The sequence below is a fragment of the Sciurus vulgaris genome (assembly GCF_902686455.1).
Source record: "Sciurus vulgaris genome assembly, chromosome: 14".
NCBI lineage: Eukaryota > Metazoa > Chordata > Mammalia > Rodentia > Sciuridae > Sciurus > Sciurus vulgaris.
The window spans coordinates 8,509,860-8,533,960 of NC_136475.1; the positions used below are offsets into that span (position 1 = coordinate 8,509,860).

The 24,101-nt window shown below is 44.2% G+C and overlaps 1 protein-coding gene and 1 long non-coding RNA gene across 2 annotated transcripts; one reads left to right on the forward strand and one right to left on the reverse strand.

Moving 5' to 3' along the window:
• Window positions 1–2,554: 2,554 nt before the first annotated feature.
• Window positions 2,555–3,350, forward strand: LOC306643800. The gene is made up of 2 exons (XR_013759056.1): window positions 2,555–2,651; window positions 3,228–3,350. It is a non-coding gene; the product is annotated as an uncharacterized lncRNA (long non-coding RNA).
• A 16,980-nt stretch (window positions 3,351–20,330) lies between these two features.
• LOC306643408 (large ribosomal subunit protein mL42-like) lies at window positions 20,331–21,347 on the reverse strand (the record flags this gene model as incomplete). Its single annotated transcript, XM_079109528.1, has 3 exons — window positions 20,331–20,661; window positions 20,795–20,984; window positions 21,343–21,347. 3 exons carry the CDS (start codon window positions 21,345–21,347, stop codon window positions 20,452–20,454), a joined length of 405 nt encoding a protein of 134 aa, XP_078965654.1. The 3' UTR covers window positions 20,331–20,451.
• Window positions 21,348–24,101: the final 2,754 nt, after the last annotated feature.

Here is a 24,101-nt window from a genome sequence, read left to right on the forward strand (position 1 = left end):
ACAATTCCATGGAGTTCTCTGCAGTAGAATCACTGGCTTCTTGGCATACATATGAGGTCTCCTTTGGGCAATGTATCCAGCTGAAAGATGTCACCAACTTGCTCTCACATTTTCACACTGATGCAAAAAAAAAAAAAAAAAAAAAAAACCAAAAAACAAAAAACAGAATGTCTGATATTCTACTGAATAAACCTTGAAGTGGCCTAAACACCAACTTTGTTCCAGATTTCAAAATTAGCAAATGCACTTTCAACTCAAAAACTATTCGTTATTAGGGAAAAAGCAAGCATAACCTCTTACACACACTGTTGTAATCTAGGACTGGCATTTCCTACATCCTCATTTCTTTAACACGTGCTACTTCACATTCCTTAGAGCTGTCAAGTTCATTCTCATCCAAGCTGAATACACATCCCTGTCACATGGCAATGTGAGCATATTTCCACCCACACCATGCATCAGCAAACATTTAGGTTTTCAATAAAAACTTAGGCTTGGCCATTTTGGAACTGCTTAACCCCTGTGGGCTCAGTTTTCTCATCTGTAAAACAAAAAGTGCAACAGGACTGTCTCATGGTTTCCTGAAGTCTAATACAGGAACCGAGTGCTCAGGCAAGCCTGAAAGGTGGCATGCAAACAGTACATTTTAGCGACAAGGCCCCGTCACTGGGAATCAGTCCATGTCACACATCGCACGGGGCCAAAAGCGATCTCATCCAACTCTCTCCAGGGTGGAACCTGGAGCCCACAGGACCGAGCGCCTTGCTGCCTCCCTAAGTCACTGCTCTCGCCGCTGCTCCACTGGAGACCCTTCCTATGTTGCGCTGCTTCACTTAATGCTGGAGACACCGGAGGGCCTCCTGCGCTGTCGGCCAGGAGCAGGAAGAAAGCAGCAGGGGTTTCCAGGCGGGAAGTTGGGGAAGAAAGAGAGAGAGACGCGGGAGAAACAAGGTGGCGGGTTGCCGGTGGCCGTCAGTGGACTCCGAAGTACCTGGAGGCGGCTCCTCTCCACGCGGCCTCCCTCGCCCTGGCGGAGGCTCCTCCTCGTCGCCCTCCACTCCCCAGGGCGCCTGCTGGCCGGGCATCCTCTTCACCTGGAGTCGGGGTCCCAGGCGAGGCTGCTGCGGCCACGCCGCCCTGGACAGGACCCTGGAGCCGAGACCACACCCGGCTGTGAGTGGAGTCCCCGCGGAGGACCCGCCCTCGGGAGAACGAGGGCAGCGCGGGGCGGGCGGCCGTCCGTGCGGAGGCCACCAGGCGGGCCGAGGGACAGGCAGCCGGACGGAGCCTGCGAAGGCGGCGGCAGCGCCCTCCCGGGTCCACCCCGTCCCCAGGCCTGGCCGGGGGTCTCGGCGCCGAGTCCGTGGCCGCTCCCGCCCGCTCACCTTCCACGCCGCCCCGGGGACCTGCGAGCCGCCCGCAGACCCACCGCCTGGGCGCGACCAGGCGCCACTGCGGGTCAAAGTTGGCGCCCTGGGCTAGGCCCCGCCCTCCCGTCTCCGTGGCGACGGCTCCCCGCGCTTCCGCTTCCGCCTGTGCCTTCGGGGCGGTTCCCCGGGCGCCCCGCCTGCCCGGCTGTCAGCTCAGCCGGCGGACTCAGGTGCGGCAGGATCGGGCCTCCTGCCGGACACAGACTCCGTAGGTGTGAGTCCTGCGGCTGCCTCGTCGTGGCCACGACCGTGTGGACACCGCGACGCTCGGGTTCCCATCGGAGCAGCTTGTCAGTCAGGGTGGTGAGACGGCTGCACGTGACAGGTGCCTGGAAGGGCGCCTGCCAATCTGCCGGCTGTGCGGGGACGCCTCCAAGGCCTGTGGCACAGCCAGGGGCTGGGAGGGCTTTCTTGGCATATGTGGTCAGCTCAGCCCCAGCCTCAGGTCGGAAGCGGGACCTTCCCTCAGGCAGGCACGTCTCTCTGGGTAGCACTGCCCAGCGGTGGCCCTGTACTGACAAGGATGTGGTAGAAAACAGACACCGTGCCAGGGTGCTGGCACTAAGCACCTAGAGAACCCGCACCAAGAGACAGCCAGGACCCTCACTCCACAGGCTCACCCTGAGATTGGCCTTGGAGCGGTCAGAGCTGCTGCTGTGCCCTGGTGGGCCTCCAGTTCCCCAGAAGCCCGCCTGCTCTACTGCTCAAGGGCTGGCTGTCACCCTGACCTTCCTCTGATGTTTCCCTTACACTCCCATCAACTAAGGGAACCCGGAAAGACAACTCAGTTCCCTGTAGTTTGAAATGGCCCAAAGGATGCAAAGAGGCAGCACAGAGTAGGGAATCAAATAAATGGCAGCTGATTCCATTAGGAAAAGGAAGTGTCAACTAAGACAAAGAAGGACTGCTAGGGTCATTAGGGTGCCCTCTCTATCATCTACTCTTGCTCTTCTACAGTGTGGAGCATCTCTTGTGTTTGTGGTTGGTTCAAGGATAACATGCTGTAAGGTGCACAGTGAGTTTGGGGTCTTCTGTTTACTATTTTGGCTTAATGATAACGTTTATTCGTTTCACATGGTTAATGAAACAGCAGCTCTTGTTGTTACTGGCAGAATTTGCCACTACAGTAGAAGTCTGCCTGAGGACAACATTGCAGAGAGGAAAAAGGCAGGCCCAAGACCACCCAGGTCCATCTATGACCAGAGAGTCAAGTTAATGTTGGTAAGTGAGCCAGTTAGCATTGGGACTTGCTGTGTAACAATGTACAACATAACTTGGAAAGAAGAGTTTTCCAACTTGTAAAAAAGATCTCTCAAATGTGAGACAGTTTGAGAAAGTGTCTATAAAGCTGTACGTTGTACAGTGTGTACAAGGAACAACTTCCCTATGGGACTAGAAAATTGACCTCAATTACTGAGAAAATTAACTTATAAAAGCCACCAAAATTTTTTAACATTTTTATAATAGGAAGTACTGTTAAAGAAATGTAGATAAGTGGCTTTCCAGACACTATTTAAAGCCTGAGATGGAAAGAGAAATTTCTCCTGCCTTATATCCACAAATAAGATGCCCTTTACTAAGCAGGTACTACATGGACATTCATTGAATTTATTAGCATATTATTGTAGGAAAAGTTCAAAGGACCATAACTCAAGATCACTAATCAATGTTTTCCAGATTTTGAGAAATGTTAGAACTGAAAATTCAAGGATATTTTTTCTATTAATAAAAAGGGCATTCTGTCATTTTTCTCTTCCAGTGTTGGGTCTGGGTATTGTTTTTGTCATGTATTTTCAGTTTTCTTTATTTAGAACATTTCTTCAACCTTTCATGGTCTTTTGTGCAATTGATATTTGAAGATTATAGTCCTCACTTTTCTTTCAATTAATTTGCAGTAAAATGGACTTTTCTTTTGGCTTACATTTCTTTGAGTTTCATTATGCATTGAGACTCATGCAAACAGCAGCACAATCAGGTTACAGAAAAAGTTCTGTTAGCCCTCCAAATCCTCCATGCCACTCTGCTACAGCTACACTCCCATCCCATGCCTAATTCTGCTGTACAAGATCTCTTCTTCATCACTATAGCTTGGACCTTTCAGGAACATCATATAAATAGAAACTGTGTGTAAACTTTTAGACTGGCTTTTTCCCTCAGCATGATGCCTTTGAGATTCGTCCATTCTGTTTCCTCTATCAATAATTTGTTCCTTTTGCTGAGTAGTTATCATTTATTGTATGGATGTATCAGAATTTCTTCATTCAATGGTTTTAAGACATTTGGGGTTGTTTCTTGGTTTGGCTGATCACGGAGAAAATCTAAATATTCATGTACAGGGTTTTGTGTGAGCATAAGTTCTTAATTCTAGGATAAAGAGCTAAGAGTGAGATTTGCTGAATTCTTTGGAGGCTATATGTTTTTATTTTGAAAAACTGCCAAGCTCTTCATCCTGATCTCTACCCAGGATGCAACTTAGAGGAGATGATCTCTTTCTGGGGACAGCTGCATTTAGTTACCAACTGCTTGATAAAGTTACACAGACTACGCATGAGGGAGGCAATCAATGGCCTGTTTGAGCTGATTTTGATGGAAGCAGTATCCATGTCAACAATATGAGATGCCTATAGAGAACATGGAAGGTCTGTGATGGCCTTGACTGTCAGCCCATTGTGGGGTCGATTTGGCAAAAAAAAAAAAAAATGTATACCATGATCACATTGCAACTTGTCCAGTAAACCAAATACATGCCATATAGTTTTAGAGGCCACAAAAGAAAAGTGTGACTTCAGTTGACAAATTGAACTTAAGTGATTGTACCATAACCTGAAAAAGTTTCAAATAAAGTAATGGTCATTACCAAAATATTGGTGATGATTAGACACCACTAGTCACCTGGGAGGTGTACAAAGCCTGAAGTCAACAGTCTGCTGGAAGAGAATTATAGCAACTTTGAGCAGGCACCATCTTCTGGCCTTCACTGGCAGCCTCTGCAGAAATGGGGAGTCCTTCCCTTTGTGCTGGTAGACTTGTCATCACATCTGGGTGTGATGATGGATCCAGGCAGGGCAGTGCAGGCTCAGTTAGCAGCTTGACTCTGGCTGCTCTCAGGAGAGAGTGGGCCTTTCCTATGGGTTCCTTTCTGATGGTCAGATGCTGTGATTTCTTTCTGTAGTCACAGGTATGAATTGGGGGGGGGGGGGTCTTTAATCTGCCAGGTTTCAGTTTCCAAAGCTGTAGACCAAATGTCTAGAATGTTGGCAATAGTTCAACAGTCAGAACACATGCAGGGAAGTTCATCAAAGGAATACTGGCCAGAGCTCTGGGAAGGGCCTGGAATTCTCTGCTAGTGGAGGTATTACACATGGCTAGGTTTGGCAGAACTGGCACTGAGGTGTAAAAGTCACTGTAGTCAGTGTGACTTGAGAACCCTCTTGAGTTAGTGAAATGACTCACATAGCTGCCTGGGGTGTCCGATTTTCAGCAGAAAGATGCCTGTTTTAGTGTTAAGGGCAGGTGCTTGTGGAGACAGGCCGGCTATGTTCTTGAATATTCCATTTTAATTTCTCATGTTGTTAGTCAAAGTCTGAGTGAAGCCATTCAAAAATAGGGATCACCTCGTGAAGATTCGCAAGGCCCTTACAAGTCAGGTCTTCAATTTGGACATGACCTACAGCAAGTTGCTGGAAGCTGCATTTCTAAAGGGATGGACCTGGCATCCATGCCAGGGAGGCAGTGATTGCAAACACAGACCAGGTGGAGGCTCCCTCCCCTCACCAGAGTTTCTCATCAACAAAATCCTCAGTCATGGGAACATCTGTCTCAAAGTGCTGCTGAGGGATGCGGATGCCCAAAGCAGTGAGTAGCCAGAGCTGTACATCCTCCAGGGAAGCCTGTTGGATTGTACCGCACTCCAGAGTCACCAATTTATGTGTTGGCCAGTATAGCAGTCCAAGTGGAATCCCAGATAAATCAGGTATTATCTTCAGCACCCCCAAAGCTTAATAACATCCTTGAGATCACTTTTGGTGGGAGTGAAGGGCAAATAGACCCCAGTCTTTCCTTGTCTTCCACAGTGATTAAACAGTGTACATCTGTTCAAATAGCCAACAGAGCACCAAAAAACTTTGCTTGGTATCAGGCCTAGAAATTCTGCTCCAGTTTACCAGCAAGCCTTAGGGGCAGAGAAGTGCTAATACTACATTCAAGGCCTTTGAAATCTTGGCTTCTGACGTGCCATTGTACCACACACCGTCTCCATGCTGAATGCTTTAGACTTTTGAGGAAAGAGGCATTTGCACTGAATCCTGACTCACCCATTGGGCACCTACAGGACAAAGAAGTATCAACTGATAACCTAGAGAATCCTCTACAATATTGAGACAAAGGAAAAATAACAAAGCAACATGGAGTCAACTGAGGGCCCTCCCACAAGGTCCCTTCAGCTTCCCTCCAGTACAAGCCATTCCTGACACTATGGAATTTGGGTTTTCCATTCCCAAAGGAAATCAGATATGATGGTTACTTAGAGGTCTTTCCAACAGAGTCCTGAAAATTTGAATCCCTGGTTCTTCAAGTTCTCTTTCATATCCAGATGGGAGCATATGGAATTTAATTCTTCTTTCAGGAAGTCAGACCTCTGCCCCAAACCCCAATCTTTCTTTTTTAAGTAAAGAAATAGAGAACGTGGAAGAGGAATGATGGATTCATGGTGCAGAGAGAGAGTGACTCCATGCAGGTCTCATTCCATTTAGAGCTGAGAGGTGACTGCTTGAGGCAGAATCCAGTGAACTTCTAAGGTTCCCGACCTATCAAAGCTCTACTATGCTCATGGCTAGCACTGTGTATTTCAGTTGTCCAACAACCACATGAAAAACTGAGAGTTCCTTGGCTTGAAAGATGATCAGAAATGTGAGTGTTCCATGAAGGATTGCTTGTAACCACTTGCATCCTCTGACCTTGCCAAAATCACTTGTTAGGGGTAGGAGGATTTCCTTTGGAGGCTTTTTCCCTAGGTTGACTTTTTTACCTTCCTACCTGGTTTCTTTTAGGAATGCAAAATCCAAATTCAACTGATGGATCAGGAAGGGTCTACAATAACCTTGTAGGAGGGCCCTTTCAATTGACTCAGTGTCCTGTTGCCTTGCTGATTTTCATGTCAGCTGTGAAGAAGGACAGTTGTACTATTTCCTTCCAACAGGGATGCCTTTTCTTTCTTTTCTTTTAGCCCAGGTTTAGCCATCTGGTACTGTGTTGAATGGGAGGGCGAGTGCATGTTCTAGTCCTGAGCTGACCTGTGGAGAGAAGCAGCCTTTCACCGAGTAGGATCCTTGTGGATGCCCTTTACAAAACTTCTGAATCCACCAGCTCATCATCATTATGTCTGTAGTGTGAAAATCAAATGCAGGCCTAGTGAAGTAAAGATAAGAAGTTTCTGTTCCCTACACCAGAGAAGCGAATGCTTCTCTTTCTGTCATAAACCCTTTGGTTCACCAGGCGACCCACTCCTGCTTCATATACTCATAGGCGATAATTTCATTTCACATATGTCTTCTAAGTATGGTCCTAAAAGTTGTTTTCTTGTTGGTTTAGGCCCTTTGTTCCACTGGTAACATGTCCAAGGAGATGGCAGAATTTCCATTAACTTCTTTATGTATCTATTTCTCTATTGCTCCGTCCAACCATCTCTCTTCTCCATCCCAGACATACGCACATCCATGTATATTCATCATCTGTTTCACTAATTGACAACATGTGGGTGAGTTTGATTTGCTTCTGCCTATGCTTGCTACTCCCCTACGTCTCCATATTATTTAGAAATAAGAGGCAAAACAGTAAATGGATGGAACTGGAGACTATCATACTAAGTGAAATAAACCAATCCTAAAAAACCAAAGACCTACCAAATGTTCTCTCTGATATGTGAATGCTGACTCAAAATAAGCTACAGGGGTCGGGGGCAGTTCATGAGATCACTCACAGGATTGAGTTAAGGGAAGAGAGGGGGGATGGGAAGGGGAAAGACAGGAGAATGAATTGAATGCAACTTTCCTATGTTCTACATGAATATGTGACCAGTGCAGCTCCACATCATGTAGAACCAAAAAATGGGAAGTTATACTCCAAGTATATATATATATATATATACACATATATATATATATGTGTGTGTGTGTGTGTGTGTCAAAATACATTCCGCTTTCATGTATAACTAAAAATGAAAAAAATGTTAAAAAGAATAAGTGCAAGACATCATATTATTTCTCTCGTGAATAGAAAAGTAGGACAACACAGTCATCATGGACATCACACAAATAACACTGAATTCTTTTTTTCCCCAATAGCAGTGATTGAACTGAAAGCTTCTGGCCCGCCAGGTGTGAATTTCAGCCCTGAGCTACATCTTTACCCCTATTCTGAATTTTTGTTTTGAAACAAGGTCTCACTATCTTACACAGAAAGACCTCAAATTGTGAGCCTCCTGCTTCAGTATCTGAGCTGCTAATAATAGTGAATTCTTAATATTTCCACATACCCTATCAGTATTTATATTTCTCAGATTTTCCTAACAAAATACTACTACAGGTTTTGGTTGTTTGGTTCATATGTTAAGAAGTTCTGTGCATTGCAATTGAATTCACCTGTCCCTTAAGATTATTTTAAACTAAAGGTTCTCTATCTTTATTTTTCCCTGCATTTATTAAAGCAACTGAGTCATTTGTCCTGAGGAGCTTCTGGCATTTGGGTGTTACAGATTGCGTCCCTATGTTCTCACTTAGCACTCTCCATGTATCTCTCCCTTCCTAAAAATTACTAGTTAGAGTTAAGAGCTTGATCAGTTTCTGATTTTTGTTTGTGCCCGTGCATACACACATATGAAGGCCAGGTCACAGGTGGTATAATCCATCAGGAGTTGTGCAAAATCTCTCCTCATGTGATGTGGGCAGTAATTGATGGTCATTGCTTGAATTCACTAGTTTATCAGGAGGCATAAAATGTTGATATTCAGACTCTATCATTCTTTATTCATTAACTGGGATACTTCCTTCATTAACAGTTTTCTTCCCTAAGAATCAATGTTTGATTCTCGCTATGCATAGTAGTTTTTAAAGCAATGGATTCAAAACAATCCTTCAGAAGTGACCAATTGTTTTTTCCAGAATCATTTAACATTCATGGGTTGAATGAGTTTCAGTTCATTGCAGCCCTTTCCTTCTTACTGTACAAATTGTTCTATTCTTGGCTTTTGAGAGGGATCCTTTCCAAGTTGGTTCTAGAGATGACCATGTTCTTTGACATACACCTTTAACTCTTCAGTTTGGATGGAACCTTGGCGATTTGATGCTTCAACCTTCCTTCTTTTCCACTGAAACTCATTTCTTCTCACCATTCAGAGGCTTCCTGAGGGCCCCAATTATGTATTTACATCTACCTTCTTTCTTCTAATTGAGATGATTCATCATATTATCTCAACACAGCAATCATTCTTGATTGACTTTAGAATATTTGGGGGCTTTTTTGCTGTATCCTGACAATTCCAAGATAGTAATTAATCCATGTTTATAGAATCTGGGCTGAGTCCTAAAGTTGTTCAGCATGTCATACCATTATTTTTCAACTCCTTTAATCTTAGAGTCCCTTCAAATTTTGTTCCTCATAATTGAGGTTGAATAGCATATAAATGTATGTATATAAAATCTATACATAATATAAACTGTAAGTAATCCCAAGTACATTCTTCATTTCATGGTGCCAATTACTTCATTTCATGGTGCCAATTACTTCATTTTACTGCATGAGACACTCAGGATAAATTCCTATTGTCATGAATAATTTGAAGAAATCACTTGTAGGAACTGGGGATTAGTTCATTTTTCAAAATATATTATAGCTTAACATGTCTACATATGACCTGTTTAATGACTGTTTCCTTTCAATCACAAAAGTAATAGGTTTATTGAAGAATATCTGAAAATTATAAGAAAAATCTCAAAAGAGAAAATAAAAATCACCCTGAACATGCTATGGAAGCAAAAATGAGGGACAATGCGTATCAGAGATGAACACTGCTTGGTGTTGACAAGTGCTCTTACTAAAGTATAATATGATAATATAATTTAAGGAAGTTACAAAGCCCTGCCTAGGAACAAGTATGTACCAGTTTGACATGGGAAGAACAAGAAAAATAGCTACTAAGTAACTACTGAGGAAACAGCTAATTTAGGAAACCAGATAACTTCAATTCTCTAGTATGCCCAGAAATGATGGAGGTGATATAATATCCTCAACTATTATAGGCTACTCTGAAAAAGAAATAAATAATAAATAGATCTTTAAAATTAAAATAGGACACAAAAACATTAAATGAGTTTATAAATAGTCTAGATGTGGCCAAAACTGAATTCAATAATTCCAAATATGATACAAGTTAATGTCCCAGCACTTAGTGCAGAAAGACAAATTATTGAAAATTACAGAGTAAAAGTTAGACATTTGTTTTTTCTTTCAATAAGTATTTTGAATGCCCATTAGGGTCCCCTGCCCTCCGAGTCTCAAATTTAGTAAAGAATTAGAGATTACATATTTTAAAGTGAGTAGATTAATTGAATTATGATAATTTTCTATAAGGGACAAGTACAAAGAGTTATAATGTTTATGATCATTGATTGTACTTAGTTCTAAACTGCCTAGAACTATTCTCAGTGAAAGCTTCAAGACATTAGCTTATTTAATCTTTAGCACAGTTCTAGGAGGTAGATGCTGTTCAAGAGGATGTCAAGAACTGTGAAGGGTCTGGATTTTTTGCCTTACCTTTAAACTGCCAAGTTGTAGGAAACCTGGCAAAAGGTGTGAGATTTCTGTGACAGAGACAAAGGACTTTATTGCTCAAGGCTCAGCAGGTGTCATAAACATCATAGACTTCAGATTCGTGGATACACAGGCCATGGCCTTCTGTCCTAGCTAAGGAACACTAAGCTCAGGAAACCAAATCTTCTATGTTGGCTCCAGCACACCTTCTCTCTTCTGAGAGGGAGATATTACCATTATCCTACTGGGTGGTAAACAAAGACACTTCTTATACCTGAAGCCAAATACTTCCAAGACAGTGTTCCCCGCAAATATTCTTAGAAACATAATGTGGGGCAGTGATATACAGAAATGAGTGGAACCCTATGGAATTGTCTCCCAACAGAAAACTGAAGCACAGAGAGGTTGAACGATGGTCTTGGGCCTCAGAACTAAGTAGTTCCAGAGCCAAGATCCTAAGTCTAGGTGGACCATACCCTTAACCAGAGCTTGTTAACCTATGGCCCGTTTCTGTGTGACAAATGAATCAAAACTGGTTTTCCAATTCCTAAAGGGCTATGTGATAGAGATTGAATGAGGCCAACAGACTCTAAAATTACATAAAATGTTCACCAACCTGTGCTCTTAAGTGGGGCTGCTGGCCACCCCTATCAAATGGTTAGTGTGGTGTATGTATGCGGGGTCTCTAAGTTTTGAGGTAGTGGAGAGAAGGAAGGCATGAAGTGAAAACTGAATCAGGCCTTGAACAGTGAACAGAAGCTGGTTAAAGAGAGAAGAGCAAGCAGATTGCACAAAGAAAAAACTTTCCTGGATGAAGAATTAGCAGTTTGAGAGCAAAGCTCAGTGATGACAGCTACCACCCACTTTTGCACATCGGGCCCAATGTGCTTGTCATTCCCGGGTGCTCTGCACCCAGCCAGTGCATGGTAGAGAGGGAAGAGATGTGGGGGAAGTCCTTCTCAGTGAGGTGGCTGAAATGTGGCCACCTCAACCGCTACACGTTTCTCAGACACGAGCCTTGGAGGCGTTCTTGAGTCCTTTCTTTTTCCTTGCTCCATACTGAAGCCATCTAGGACAAGCTCCCAAGTAGCCACTGAATCCAACTGCTACTCCTTTCCATGCACACCACTGAGATTCCAGCTGATCGTTCTCACGCTGCCTGCTCACTCTCTTTCCTATGCTGCCATCGGTGTGACAGGTTTGAAACTCAAGTCAGAGGATGCCATCCTCCTACCCGATCCTACGACAGTTTCTCAACACATTTAAAATAAAGTTCAACTCCTCATGACCCTGCCCTACTTTTCAGCCTCCTTTCTTGTTTCCACTGTTATTCACTTATGTCTCTCAAATTCACCTCCTTGGAGACACATGCTCTGATGGACCTCATTTCCATTGTCCTCATTCCTACAAGGCTGTAGACCTGGACTCTGCTTTATTTTCTCCAAGATACCCTTTCTTAAAACATGGCGTTGTATGGTTCATTTTTTGTAACATCTCTCTCTCTTCAGCCCTCACTCCAAGGAAGGATTCCTGAGGGCAAGGGTTTGGTCTTGGTTAGTACTCATTCTCTGTGCCTGAGGAAGAGTCTGCTGCATTATGGGAGTGTGCAGGAATATTGGTTGAAAGAATTAACACATGAATTTATATGCCCCATGTGAAAACACACCATGTATCTCCTATGATCAAAGAAAACCCTAGCAGTGAGATAGGTAAGACGATCCTATTGGTGACAGAAGTTGGCAAGAACCACTGGCTTTTCTGACTGTCCAACAAGGAAGTAGCTAGGAAGGAAGAGATGTACAGATATTTGGGACAGGAGATCTGGTGTGCCACTGATCAAATCCCACCTTGTGTTTGTGACTGACACTGGTAATTGGGATGCAGTGTGGACTGTTTAGGGTCCCTTTGAATGACTGCCTTCTGGCGAAAGAGACTTCACAGGATGCCTGGGAACCTGCTAATTATAACCAGTCTGTTTATACAATTGGAACTGTTTTGTTTTCCTAGACCTCTAAAGGACTCCAAAAATAACCAGCAGAGGGCACTAGAAATTCCTGACATAGCATCAGTTAATCTCCCTTTTTAGTGTAAGAACTTTATATACCTGAGTTAGCCTGCATCATGATGTAAAGGAAATTCCATGCACAATACCTCCCCCAAGTGGTTTATATTTCATCTGCAGTTGAAAGCACAGAACTCCTATTAGGACTTTGAAGTTCTCACTCAAGTATTATTCGGCACAAAATGTGTACCTGTCAGTATGAGAGTAAAATTCAGTTTGTTCAAGTTCACTACAGATGAGTCTTTTCTCTCCAACTAAAGACAACCAATCCAGTGTGTAAGCAACTGCACCATCCTTGGTAGGCATTAAAGATGTGATGGTGGATGTTGTGGTTTGGATGTGAGGTGTCCCCCAAAAGTTCACATGTGAGACAGTGCAAGAAAGTTCAGAGGAGAAATGATTGGGTTGTAAGAGTCTTAACCCAATCAGTGATTTAATCCCCTGACAGGGATTAGCTGAGTGGTAACTGAAGTGGTGGGGTGGCTGGAGGAGGTGGGATTGGCTGTGACTTGGGGTGTATATTTGTATCTGGCCAGTGAGGACCTTTCTCTCTGCTTCCCGATCACCATGATGTGAGCTGCTTCCCTCTGCCACCCGCTCCTTCCATGATGCTCAGCCTCACCTCAGGCGCTGAGGAATGGAGCAGACTGCTGTGGACTAAGACCTCTGAAACCGTGAGCCCTCACATAAACTTGTTCTCCTCTGGTCCTCTGGTTGGGTTCTTTTAGTCATAGCAGCAAAAAGCTGATGAAAACAGTGGAGGAAAAGAAAAACAGTGGTTTATTCCAATGTGTTCAAGACCCTGGGACCACAAAAATAAGTGGGGATTGGGCGTTGGTTTGGGGAAGAGGAAGGAACAATCATGTGGGCATGAAAAGAGGTGGTGGGGTGGATGTGGCCCATGGGCCACTGCTTGCTGATCAGATTTAGTACCACACAAACGTGACAGGGATGTTAGAAGGGCAGGGCTTGCCAGTCATTCATCCCAAACCAACACTCCATTGTGGGTGAGCCACCATCTACTGATATAATTGGGCACACTTCTTAGTAATTTCAACCAAGTAACAGCAGATGATCCCTACTACTCTAACCCTTGGTCACTGTGTGCTTGCTTTTTAAATAGTGTTAATTGTTCCAAATAAACAACCTTTAGTTGATATTCAGATTTTACTCAGTCAGCCTTCTATGAAGATGGAAATATTAGGTTCTAGAATGATAACCTCAAGAGATGGATAAGTCTATGTTTTAGATAATTGACTTATGAATTCGAAGAATTCTATACATATACCAGAGACTTTGTTCAAAGCATTGAAAGAGAATTCGTTTATGTTCACATGAAGTACAACCACCTAGAGATCGTTATCAAACTAAAGAATCTTATGTGAAATCATAGCTATAATTTAATTTCTTTAACAGGTCTAGTTGACATTTAGATTTAATCATATCAGATTGTCTATAGTTACAGGACCAAATTTAGGTGGCTTCAAACTAAGATGCCTTTTGCATTTAGATTGATTTAGCTTTTAATATGGCAGAAGAAAATAGAGGCTGACAGGTCACTTTTGTGGATTTTTGTTATTGTTGTTGCTGTTTTTTTTTTTGTTGTTGTTGTTGTTGTTAAGAATCAACTAAAGAAGGGACACAGCAAAGCCACATGATCCACATCAGGAGGTGCTATTAGATAAAACTTGGTCCAACTTTGCCTATTCCTAAAGGACTAACAAAGAAACTGCACCTGGGTGTTCTGGCATGAGGGAGGATTTCAGACACGGTGGTCATCAGGCAGTGTGGCTCTCCTGGGCTGAGCGTACATACAAAGCAGGTGTGGACTAGGTAATGTCCACTAGTAGTAGGGTGATAATGAGCTGCTGACACCAGTCAGTCTTGCATCTCCCAGTGATTCAGGTACTGGGTAGAACACCACACAAGTGATTGCTAGTAGACTTTGAGTTGAACTAGAACAGGAAGAGAGAGGAGAAGCTATTGTGTAGCAGTTTGCAGTTCAAGGGCACTACATTACAGAGTTTCTACTCTGCACTTAGGGTGCAGGTGCTAGGCACTGCGGTGCAGGTGACGATGGTGCAGTTGCAATTGACACATAAAAATTCTCACTTATTGAACTAGCAATAGAGATGGGATATAAGGACATAAACACAAAATACTGTTTTTAGGTCTAGAAATGAGAATGGCTTTCAGACGTTGCAAACCCTAGGAGACTAGCATCCACATTGGTTTTGTTGTTTACAACTTTATGTGAGTAGCCATTTTTGAATTCTCCTCTTGGGGTCCTGACTGCTATGGGTAACAGAGAACTTGGCATGCTTGAGGAAGAGAAAAGTCCAAGATGAATAGAGCACAGTGACAAGAGGAGCAAGTGATAGGAGGTGCAGTTGAAGAAGAGTGGGCCAGGCTGTGGGGGCGTTGGGTGTTGAGCTGAGGAGTTTGGATGATATTCTTTACGGAATGGGAACACTTCAGTTGCTTTAAGCACGAGAAACATGACCTGAGGTATGTTTTAAGATCACTTGCCTTTTTTTGTGGGGAAAAAAAGATTTTGGAATCAGTTATGGGTGAGTGGAAGCAAACACCAGTTAGTAAGTAGAGGGTCAGAGATGACAGTTTTATGGGTGGGGGTGACATTAGAGGAAGTAATCAGGTGTGATTGGATTTGGGAAAAATGTGAAGTTTGTGAAAACCATGAGGGACGTGGATTTTAACAGGTGTTATGTCGTACGGGAGAGTGAAGCTTAGCAGACAAACACTCTTCTGATGTCCAGCCCATAGGAACAAGATCTCCATAGCTATGCAAGACTACGGGTCCCTGTGCTGGAAACAATGGACTGATATCACTCCCAGATCATTCTGAGTCAGCAGGGCCAGCCAAGCCCTTAGCACATCTAGATAAGTGCTTGAAAAGCAGGTACAAGGGCAGGGGATATCCAAAGGACCTCATCTCATAAACATAAACATAAGCCTTTCCTGACACTGGGCTGTCATGCAGTGAATATTTTCTTCCTCAGCATTCATATGTTAATTCTTTGGTTTATAGAATAGTGTCACTGTATATTACCCAGTTACTATCATTGTCTAGTGAGCAAGAGGTTGATGGATGTGTAGCAGAGGTCCCCAGATATCCGCATTGATGCAATACTAAACAGTGTTTGAGTGGCACTTCACTTAAACTGCCCAAGTGATGTTGATATCTAAACGGGAAAAGAACTCTTGATTATTCTGATCACTCCCCTGTGCAATCTGAGATGAACATAGAGACAACAGGCCAGTCCTTGGTAATTTTCTCACGGTTCTCCTCTAGTGGACTACATAAACAAGCTCAGAATGGATCATACCTTGAGATTTGCAGTCTCCTGGGCCTCTTGGTTTCACCTATATTCATTTACTCAGGTCTCTTCAGTACGTACTTCCTCTCCCCGACCCAGTGGTGTGTGTTCCTCTCATGCTCATGAGGCCTCTTCGCCCTGCTCTCGCTTCCCTCATCCCTTTTCCTGCAGGCCTGAGTCAGGACAGGCAGAACTAAGCAGATCACCAGGCTCGACTTGGGAGGCACACTTGTTTGAAATTCCTGGTCTGATAATTCCCTGTCATCTGAGTCTCCCTTCTGATGCATGCTCGGTCTCTACAAGGTGGGTTTTTTTGCCTCGTATTTTTTTTATGAAATCTGGATATGATGTGCTCATTTAAAGAATTCAGGTCCAGAGGCCTTGAGTAATGGGTTGGTAAGATGTCAAAGGAAGGGAATGATGTAGAGTTTGGGGATTTTGGTGAGGATATGCCTCTGGACTGTGATCGTCCTCAGTGAAATTCACTTCCCCCACTGCCCTGGAAGCAAATTAAGAAGAGTGGTTGGATTCAGACCCCTAACTTCACTTTCCTGCAGTGACTAATGAAACACCATTTTTCATTCATTAGTTAGTTGTTTCTTAAATCCTTTTCACTGAATAGTTCATCAAAAATACTATTTTTCTAATCCACAGAAAACTCCCCAAGTCCTCTGAAATAATGTGCGTTTGTTTTAAAATTATTTTGACCAAAAGAAAATATGAAAACATTTTCCCATGATAGAAGAAGAAAGTGGACCATGATTTCAGTAGGACATGAGGAATAGTTTGCCATGGATTCTGCTTCCCAACATCCAATGTGGTGTAATGGGTACATTTATCTAGAACATTGTCATCTAATTTCTTTCCAATAAGTTCTGCCAGATTTCTGCCAGATTCTGAATTTCATGCTCTGCATTCTACCATCAGAGTCAAGAGAAAAGTGAAGATTTGATAGCAAACAGTCAGTATGAAAGGCACAGAGGACTTGCAAATTTTCAAAAAGAAAGAAAGGAAAACCCAAACAGGTTGTCCCCTGACTTTTCCGTATTGTTGACTGAGTCCTGTCAGCAGCGGCTGCAATACTGACATTTTTCTCAATAGGCAGGACTTCTTGTGCCCCACACATGGATTTGAACAGGTGCTGCTTCAGTCCACATCAGTGCTGATCCCATATGTCGCCCCTGATGTCCTCGTCTTACTAGGAAGGAACTCCTTTCAGTGAGCCACAACCCAAACTGCAGCTGCAAGTACCCTCTATTCTTTGCGCCTCATGGATATTAGCTTTGCAGTGCCTGATGAGGCCCAGGGGAGGACACATTTTTGGGAGGTTCAGCAGCCCCTGGGGCAGCAGGGAGAACCTGCCCTTATTACGCCCGCCATCCTTGCAGTTAGTTTTGTGCAAAAGCCCACCACACTGGCTGTTTTTTCTGGCCAAGACACTTCTGTGGCCAGAAAACACACTTCTGTGGGAATTCTCCTGGGCCCACTGTGGGTCATTTCTCCCCACCATCTGATCGTCCCACTTACTCTCATGCGCTGACACAATGTGCAGTAGCTTGAAGTCTTCCAGATCCTCGTCCTTGAATGAGAGTTGCTCTAAGGCCCTGCGTATAATGTCCAGGACCTTCTCCTAGTAGGTCACCCAGATCAGGTTGAGAGAAATGTCATGAGACAATGGGTTTTGGAGTATCACTTCAGAGGAGAGTGCTCAAGGACATTCAGAGACACCTCAGCTCTATAGAAAGGGTGCCAACTTGTTATCCTGCTAAGTGACAGTGGCCTCCAGGTATTCTCATGAGGTCTTGTGATGTGATATTAGACCAATCCTGATACAAATGTCTGTGTGTACCTGCCATGCCTCTGTGGGGACACGCTCCACTCAGGGAAAAAGGACCAATCTGCCTGGGTGCAGACACAATTTCGTCCCACGAAGATGGAGGAATGGGCCCATGGCCTCTTGCCAGGTGAGCTCTGGGATGCAGGCTGCATCTTTTGTTGGATCGGGCAGATAGCCTAGAAAATTTGCAGCTGACTGCCAGTATACAAAACAGACTCAGACACAAGCACAAGCCCCTGACTGCTTAATGATAGGCAAGAGAGCCCCTGGCCTCTGGGGCTCAGCGATGCCCTGGTTGTAATGCAGTCATTGAACATGTCTCCTCTGCAGCTGGACACCTGGAGAATTCGCCTGTGTACTCCACTTCCACACAAATTCTGCCAAGAAACCCTTTAGCTCCCTAATCACCGACATGCAAATGTTGACATACCTGGGATTTGGCTTCAGGTGACACCAGCCCCAAAATATCACACCTTATCCTGCTATGGAGGGCCCATTCCTCCCTCCAGTGGCAAGGCCCCTCCTACACAAATGAGAAGTCACTGCCACCTCCTCTGCTCCAACCTGCCACCGTATAGGACTCAGTCATCAAGAATACCGTGGTATAGACAGTGCAGCCCATACCCTGGATATTTCTCTGATTGCACCTGTCCCCAGAGCTTGCTTTTGCACTTCTAGCCTGCAAACCCCAAAACACACAGTCCCACGCACACCTGGAGCTGGGCAAGCTCGTGCTCGCCCTCCTCTCAGGGGAAGCCCTTCACGCTGACCTCTCTTCTTTTCGGACAATACAGCCCATGGTGTTTCCTGTACTTTCTGCTCCCACAGAGTGGGCACGCAGCAGACAGCCCTGCCAGCAGGCTCACCAGGATGCACTGCGAATCCCTCCTGCTCTGCTCCTCCAGGTGGACCTATAGGAAGCTGCTGTCTTCTGCCTGCTCGTTGTAATGAGGCAGTAGGGAACTGCTGTTGGTGACAGTATTGGTACCGGAGTCCTTGCTTTCAGTGGCCTGGGGCAGTGGTCTGGCTGCCACTGAAGAGCTGCTGCTCACAGCTGGTGGGATCCTGGGAGTCACAAGAACTGTGGGGTATGGAAACATCAGCAGAGCCCAGAAACTGTCACCACCCCCACCTGTCAGGTGCTCTGTGGGCATTCTAGAACATATGTCCAGGAGCTGAGGCTTTTTGTCACCCTGGTGGATGTGAACAGCACCAGGGGTAAAGAGCGAGTAAGGTGGGTGTTACCTCCTTTTCTTGCTGTTGGCCCACTTCCTGGTGAGTCTTTTCCTGAGGACAAAATCAAAGTCCACGCGAGGACTGATGGCATAGAACACATTGCCATCAGCAGGGATCCTCAGCACTGGAGAGGGCGGGGCAGAGGTCGGAAGGTGAGTGACACTCAAGGGGTACACAACAGAACACCCCCATGACTGACAGCCTCTGGCAGGTCAGGCTTGAGCTCTGGACCTGAGGGCCTTCCAATCTAGATGATGTTCCACCGAGGGCATCCTCAGGGCCTTTCCCTGAGGAAAGAGTATGCACGGGATCTAAACCAACCCACCAGCTTCCAACAGAAAGCACCCTGGACCCCAGCACCTCTCTGTTCAGGTAGAACCTGCCATGGAGACCATGCTGGAGTTTGCATCATGATTTGCCATCAGTGGCTCCTGTGTTGGAGCTGCAGTGTTCAACACGGGGTTCAGGAAACCATGTGATGGTGGATGCTTTGACCTCGCAGTGGAATAATCCAGTCACACATGAAGACACTAATGGGAGGTGGTATAAATTGGAGGTGTGCTGGGCATGGACGGAGGATGTCCACGGGAAGCTTGTGCCTTCAGGAACCATTTTTTTTTTTTAATCAGCTGATTCTTCATTTCCCCCTCATCATTATCCTTTGAATTCATTGTTTTTTTTTTTTTTTTTCCAATCCAAACTCAATTTAACTTTATGGGACCACACTGTCTCAGGCAATTAGACAAAAATTTGTAAAACATCAGATGAGAAAAAGAAATGTGGAGCCCAATAATACAATGTTTATAGGAGAGAAATCATGAAGTGGGAAGAATAAGCATAATAATTCTATCTGCACCTCTTGTTCTTCTAAACATTCTTAACACAAAGGAAGAGAACTCCTCCAACAACCAAAATAGCTTCTTGCTAATATGCACCTATTCCCAAATAGTTAATTTTACAATTAGAAAGAAAACACTTGAGAAATTTTCAATTTGATAAAATAGAGCAAGTCTACATGGGATTACCAATTATTCAGGGGCAACTGATATCAGCAAGGTGAAAGGAAAATAAAATTGACTTTACAGTGGAATGAATGGGACAGAACTTTCCTAGGTTCATATATGAACACACAACCAGTGTAACTCCACATCATGTTCAACCATAAGAATGGGAAGTTACACTCCATGTGTGTATAGTATGTCAAAATACACTCCACTGTCATGTGTATCTAAAAAGAACAAATTTTAGAATCATTAAAAACAAAAGCCCACCAATTTCCTCTTCTACCTCTCCCTAGCCCCTGGCAACCACCACACTCCTTTCTGTTTCTAAGATTCTAGTTACTTTAGGTACTTCATATAAGCAAAACCATGTAGCATTTGTCTTTTGTGACAAGTTTATTTCACTTAGCATAATGTCCTGAAAGTGTACCCATGTTATAGCATGTGTCAGAATTTCCTCCCTTTTTAAGGCTGAATAATATTCCATTGTGTGTACATACCACCTTTCTTTATCCATTCATCTGTCAATGATTATTTCCGTTGCTTCTACCTCTTGGCTATTTGAACAATGCTACAATGAATATGGATGGGCTAATATCTCTTTTTTTTAACATATGAAAAGACATTTTATTATTATTATTTTACATATCACATATTAGTAAATACACCAGATTGTATTTTCTCAAATTGCAAATGAGACACTAGATAACATTTTTCTTTGATTCTTCCAAGAATCTCAATATCATCTGTCTTTTGGAGGATTCATTTTCTTACGACGTCTGTGATACTGTCCATAAGGATACCAACGATGCTTAGTAGTAAAGAACATTTTGCTAAGTTTTTCTATCATGGGTCCTTGCTCAAGGTGTTCCTCTTTTTCTTCTAATCTGGTTTTTAGCGCTTGATCATGTGTTTCTTCATTATTGTGCACAGGATCTGGTTGAGGGATAGGCTATTAGTGGTCTAGTTCTCCCTCCTAACATAGGAGAGGAGGAAGTATAATGAAGAGGTTTAAGAACATGCTCTTCGGTCTCTGATTCTGCATTCAGTAATTCTGTGGCCTTGGGCAAATTATTTACACACACTTTCCCTTTTTTTGTGTGTTCATATGGGATATCCACAGAAGGGTGGTAGCACACTATTGTTCTGCCATCAGAAGTCAAAGCGAGCTCTACTTTGCAATTGTAGTCATCTGGAAGAGAAGAAAATGTAGATTTTTGACAAACACCAGATAAAGCTCCATCAGGAGACCGCCATGTTGCCTCAATCCGGGTCCTGTCCTAATATCTCTTTGAGATCCTGTTTTCAATTCTTTTAGATATATAATTGTGTCAGTTTTGTGTTACTATAACCAATACCTGGGATAATCAACTTAAGAAGAAAGGCTTATTTTGGCTTATGGATTTGGAGATTTCAGGCCACGGTTATCGTCCCCTTTGCTTTTGGGCCTGTGGCCAGGCAGTGCATTTGGTGGGAGCACCTGGCAGAGGAAGCACATTCATCTCGTGGCCAGGAATGAAAGAGGAAGGGTTAGGGTCCCGATATCCCCTACAGAGGCACAGCCCTAGACACCAGAAGACCTCCCAGTGGTGCCGCGGGTTTGGAACCAAGCCTTTGGGGAACCTTTACCCACGCCATAGCAATCCCCAAAGGGGACCAGCAGATCATGTGGTGACTCTGTTTTTGATTTTTGGAGGAATCTCTATGGTGTTTTCTTGATCCTTTGCATATGACCCAGTCATCAGGTGTCTCTTACCATGCTACACCGACCTGAGGAAGCTAATGCTGACACGAGAATGCTGCCTAACGCAGCTTCATCTATCCACAGGATACCCAGATGCCACCTGCAGCTCCCCATCCAGCTTCCCATCAGCGATGACACGCTGCACTTATCAGTCCTGCCTCTCAGTCTCCTTCAGTCAAGAATGATCCCTCTGCCAGGTGCAGTGGAGTCCGCCTGTCATCCCAGCAGCTTGGGAGGCTGAAGCAGGAGGATCGTGAGTTCAAGGCCAGCCTCAGCAACTTAGTGAGGCCCTAAGCAACTCAGTGAGACCCTGACTCTAAATAAAATATAAAAAAGGCTGGGGGATGAACCCATGGTTAAGTGCCCCTGGGTTCATCCCCAGTCCCCAAAAGAAGAAGGAGAAGAAGAAGAATGATCTTTCCACCTCCTTTTGTCTTTCATGACACTAATATTTTGGGGAGTACAGGGCAGTCGTTTTGTCTGTCTTTTCTCTTATTAAGCATTTTTGGCAAGAAATCTACACAGCTGTTATATGACTCTCATTAAATCTCATCAAGAGGGCAAGATGCCAATCGATCCTGTTCTTAAGGCTGAACATTCGTGACCACTTTGCCAACAACTGTTGCCCAGGTTCTCTCCCATCAATGGCCCCTCCCTTCATACTTAACAGGCAGCCTGAGGAAATTGCGTCTGCGAGCCACTCTTCACTGGTGTCCTTGGTCACTGCCGATGTCCCTTGCCTGAGCCGGTTGCTGCTTAGTGCCTGCCAGTGGGTTCCCAGCTCTCTATTCCTCCCCCACGTGGTACCTGGCATTCTTAGAAAGGAGCTTTCTGTCCGCACCTCCTGCTCATTGCTTCAGTATCACTGTGGATTCATGGATTCTTTTTAAAAATGTTTTAATTGAGGTTGAAAATTCCTAATATGGACAGAGCTTCAGCATACAGCCTGACAACCCCTTTAATAGATAGAAGCTGGTGGAGCCACCCCTAGCTTTAGGTCGATATAGTCCATTTCTTCTCATCCTTCCAACAGATACTAATCATTTTGTAAATGCTTCTTGGGCATTTGGATATCTTCACTTGCATGGTGGCTATCTTAATCTTTGGGGCGGGTGAGTTTGCTGGTGATTGAACCCCGGGCCTCGCACATGCCGAGCACACACTCTACCTTCAAGCTCTACCCTCAGCCCCTGTTTGAGACTTTTGTCCATTTTTAAAAGTTCTACTTCTGTTAATTTGTGAAAGTTCTGTAGACAGAACTGACTGACAGGTGGGTAGTGTATACAGTGTGGATACACTGGACAAAGGGAAGATTCATATTCCCAAGTAGGATGAAGTACCATGCTACTCGGATTGGAGCACAATTTAAAATGTATTAATTGTTTATTTCTGGATTTCCATTTAATAATTCCAGACCATAGTTGTCTATGGTAACTGAAACTGCCTCAGAAAGTGAAACTGTGGATAAGGGGGGATCACTGTCTCCACCGTTCAGCTATAACAACATGCAAGGTAGGAGGAGACTCTCAGGCTACCTCTGCCCTTTTCTTTGGACACCTTCTTATTTTCTGATACAATGGAAGTACCAGGCTCCTTGTACCAAATCTGGAATCGCCATCCTCCAAGGATCCCCTGTTCCTTTTAGTGAGGAATGACCTTGTTGTGTTTTGACCTCTGGGGTAACTTATGACTTCATGAGCTGGTTTACTGTGTTTCCACCCAGCATGTCCACTTTAAAGTGTAAGCGTTTTAGAGAACACTTCACCCAGCACCGCTGATGTAATTGTTTATGTTAACTTAATTATCCTCCCAGCATTCAAAATGAAAGGAAGCTCTGCTTGAGGAAAGGTAAAAATGTTCCTGCTGCTTTGGAAAACAGGTTGGCCGTTTCTTTTAAAGTTACCATCAGTCTAATGTCTGGATGTTTGTCCACGAGAAATGAAAACATGTTCACAAAAAGACTTGGGCAAGCGTGGTCCTCACTGTGCTATTGATAGTAGCCCAAACTGGAAATATCCCAACACACAGGTCCCTCCACAGTATAAGAGAAAAGCAAGTCGTGGCGTGTTTGCACAATACCCTGCCACTCAACAAGAGAAAGAACGCGCTATGGCTTCATAAGGATCACTAAACACGATGTTGGGTGCAAGAAGTCAGAAGGCTGCCGTCTGACATCAGACGATTCCTTTAAAGTGACGCTCTAGAAAAATCAAAAGTGAGATAGAGGGACATAAAGTCAGAGAGCCATCAGCTCTCAGGGGAGGGCTGGCTGGGAAGGGCACAGGGACTTTCTAGGGTGAAGACCTGCTCCTTTGCCTTGCTTGGGGTGTGGGTTACACAAGTATGTGTGTTCATGACAAATGCACCGTGAAGATCTGGGTACGCAGCGTATGTGAGACTTCCCTAACGTTTGTATAAATGTATGTGCGAGTGCATGTAATGTTATGTTAGGCCTCTGAGTTTTAAAAGAAAGTTTAAAAAGGATGAAAATAGACTCCTGGCAAACGATCAGTTAGCTGAGTAGATCGAATGAATCTAACTTCAGGGGGACCTTTTGGCCAAGCGGGGAACAAGGAGCTCTCTGCACTTTCCAGATCCCAGGGCTGCTGTCCTGAGATGTGGCTGCATTTTTTTAGGGGTTCATTTAT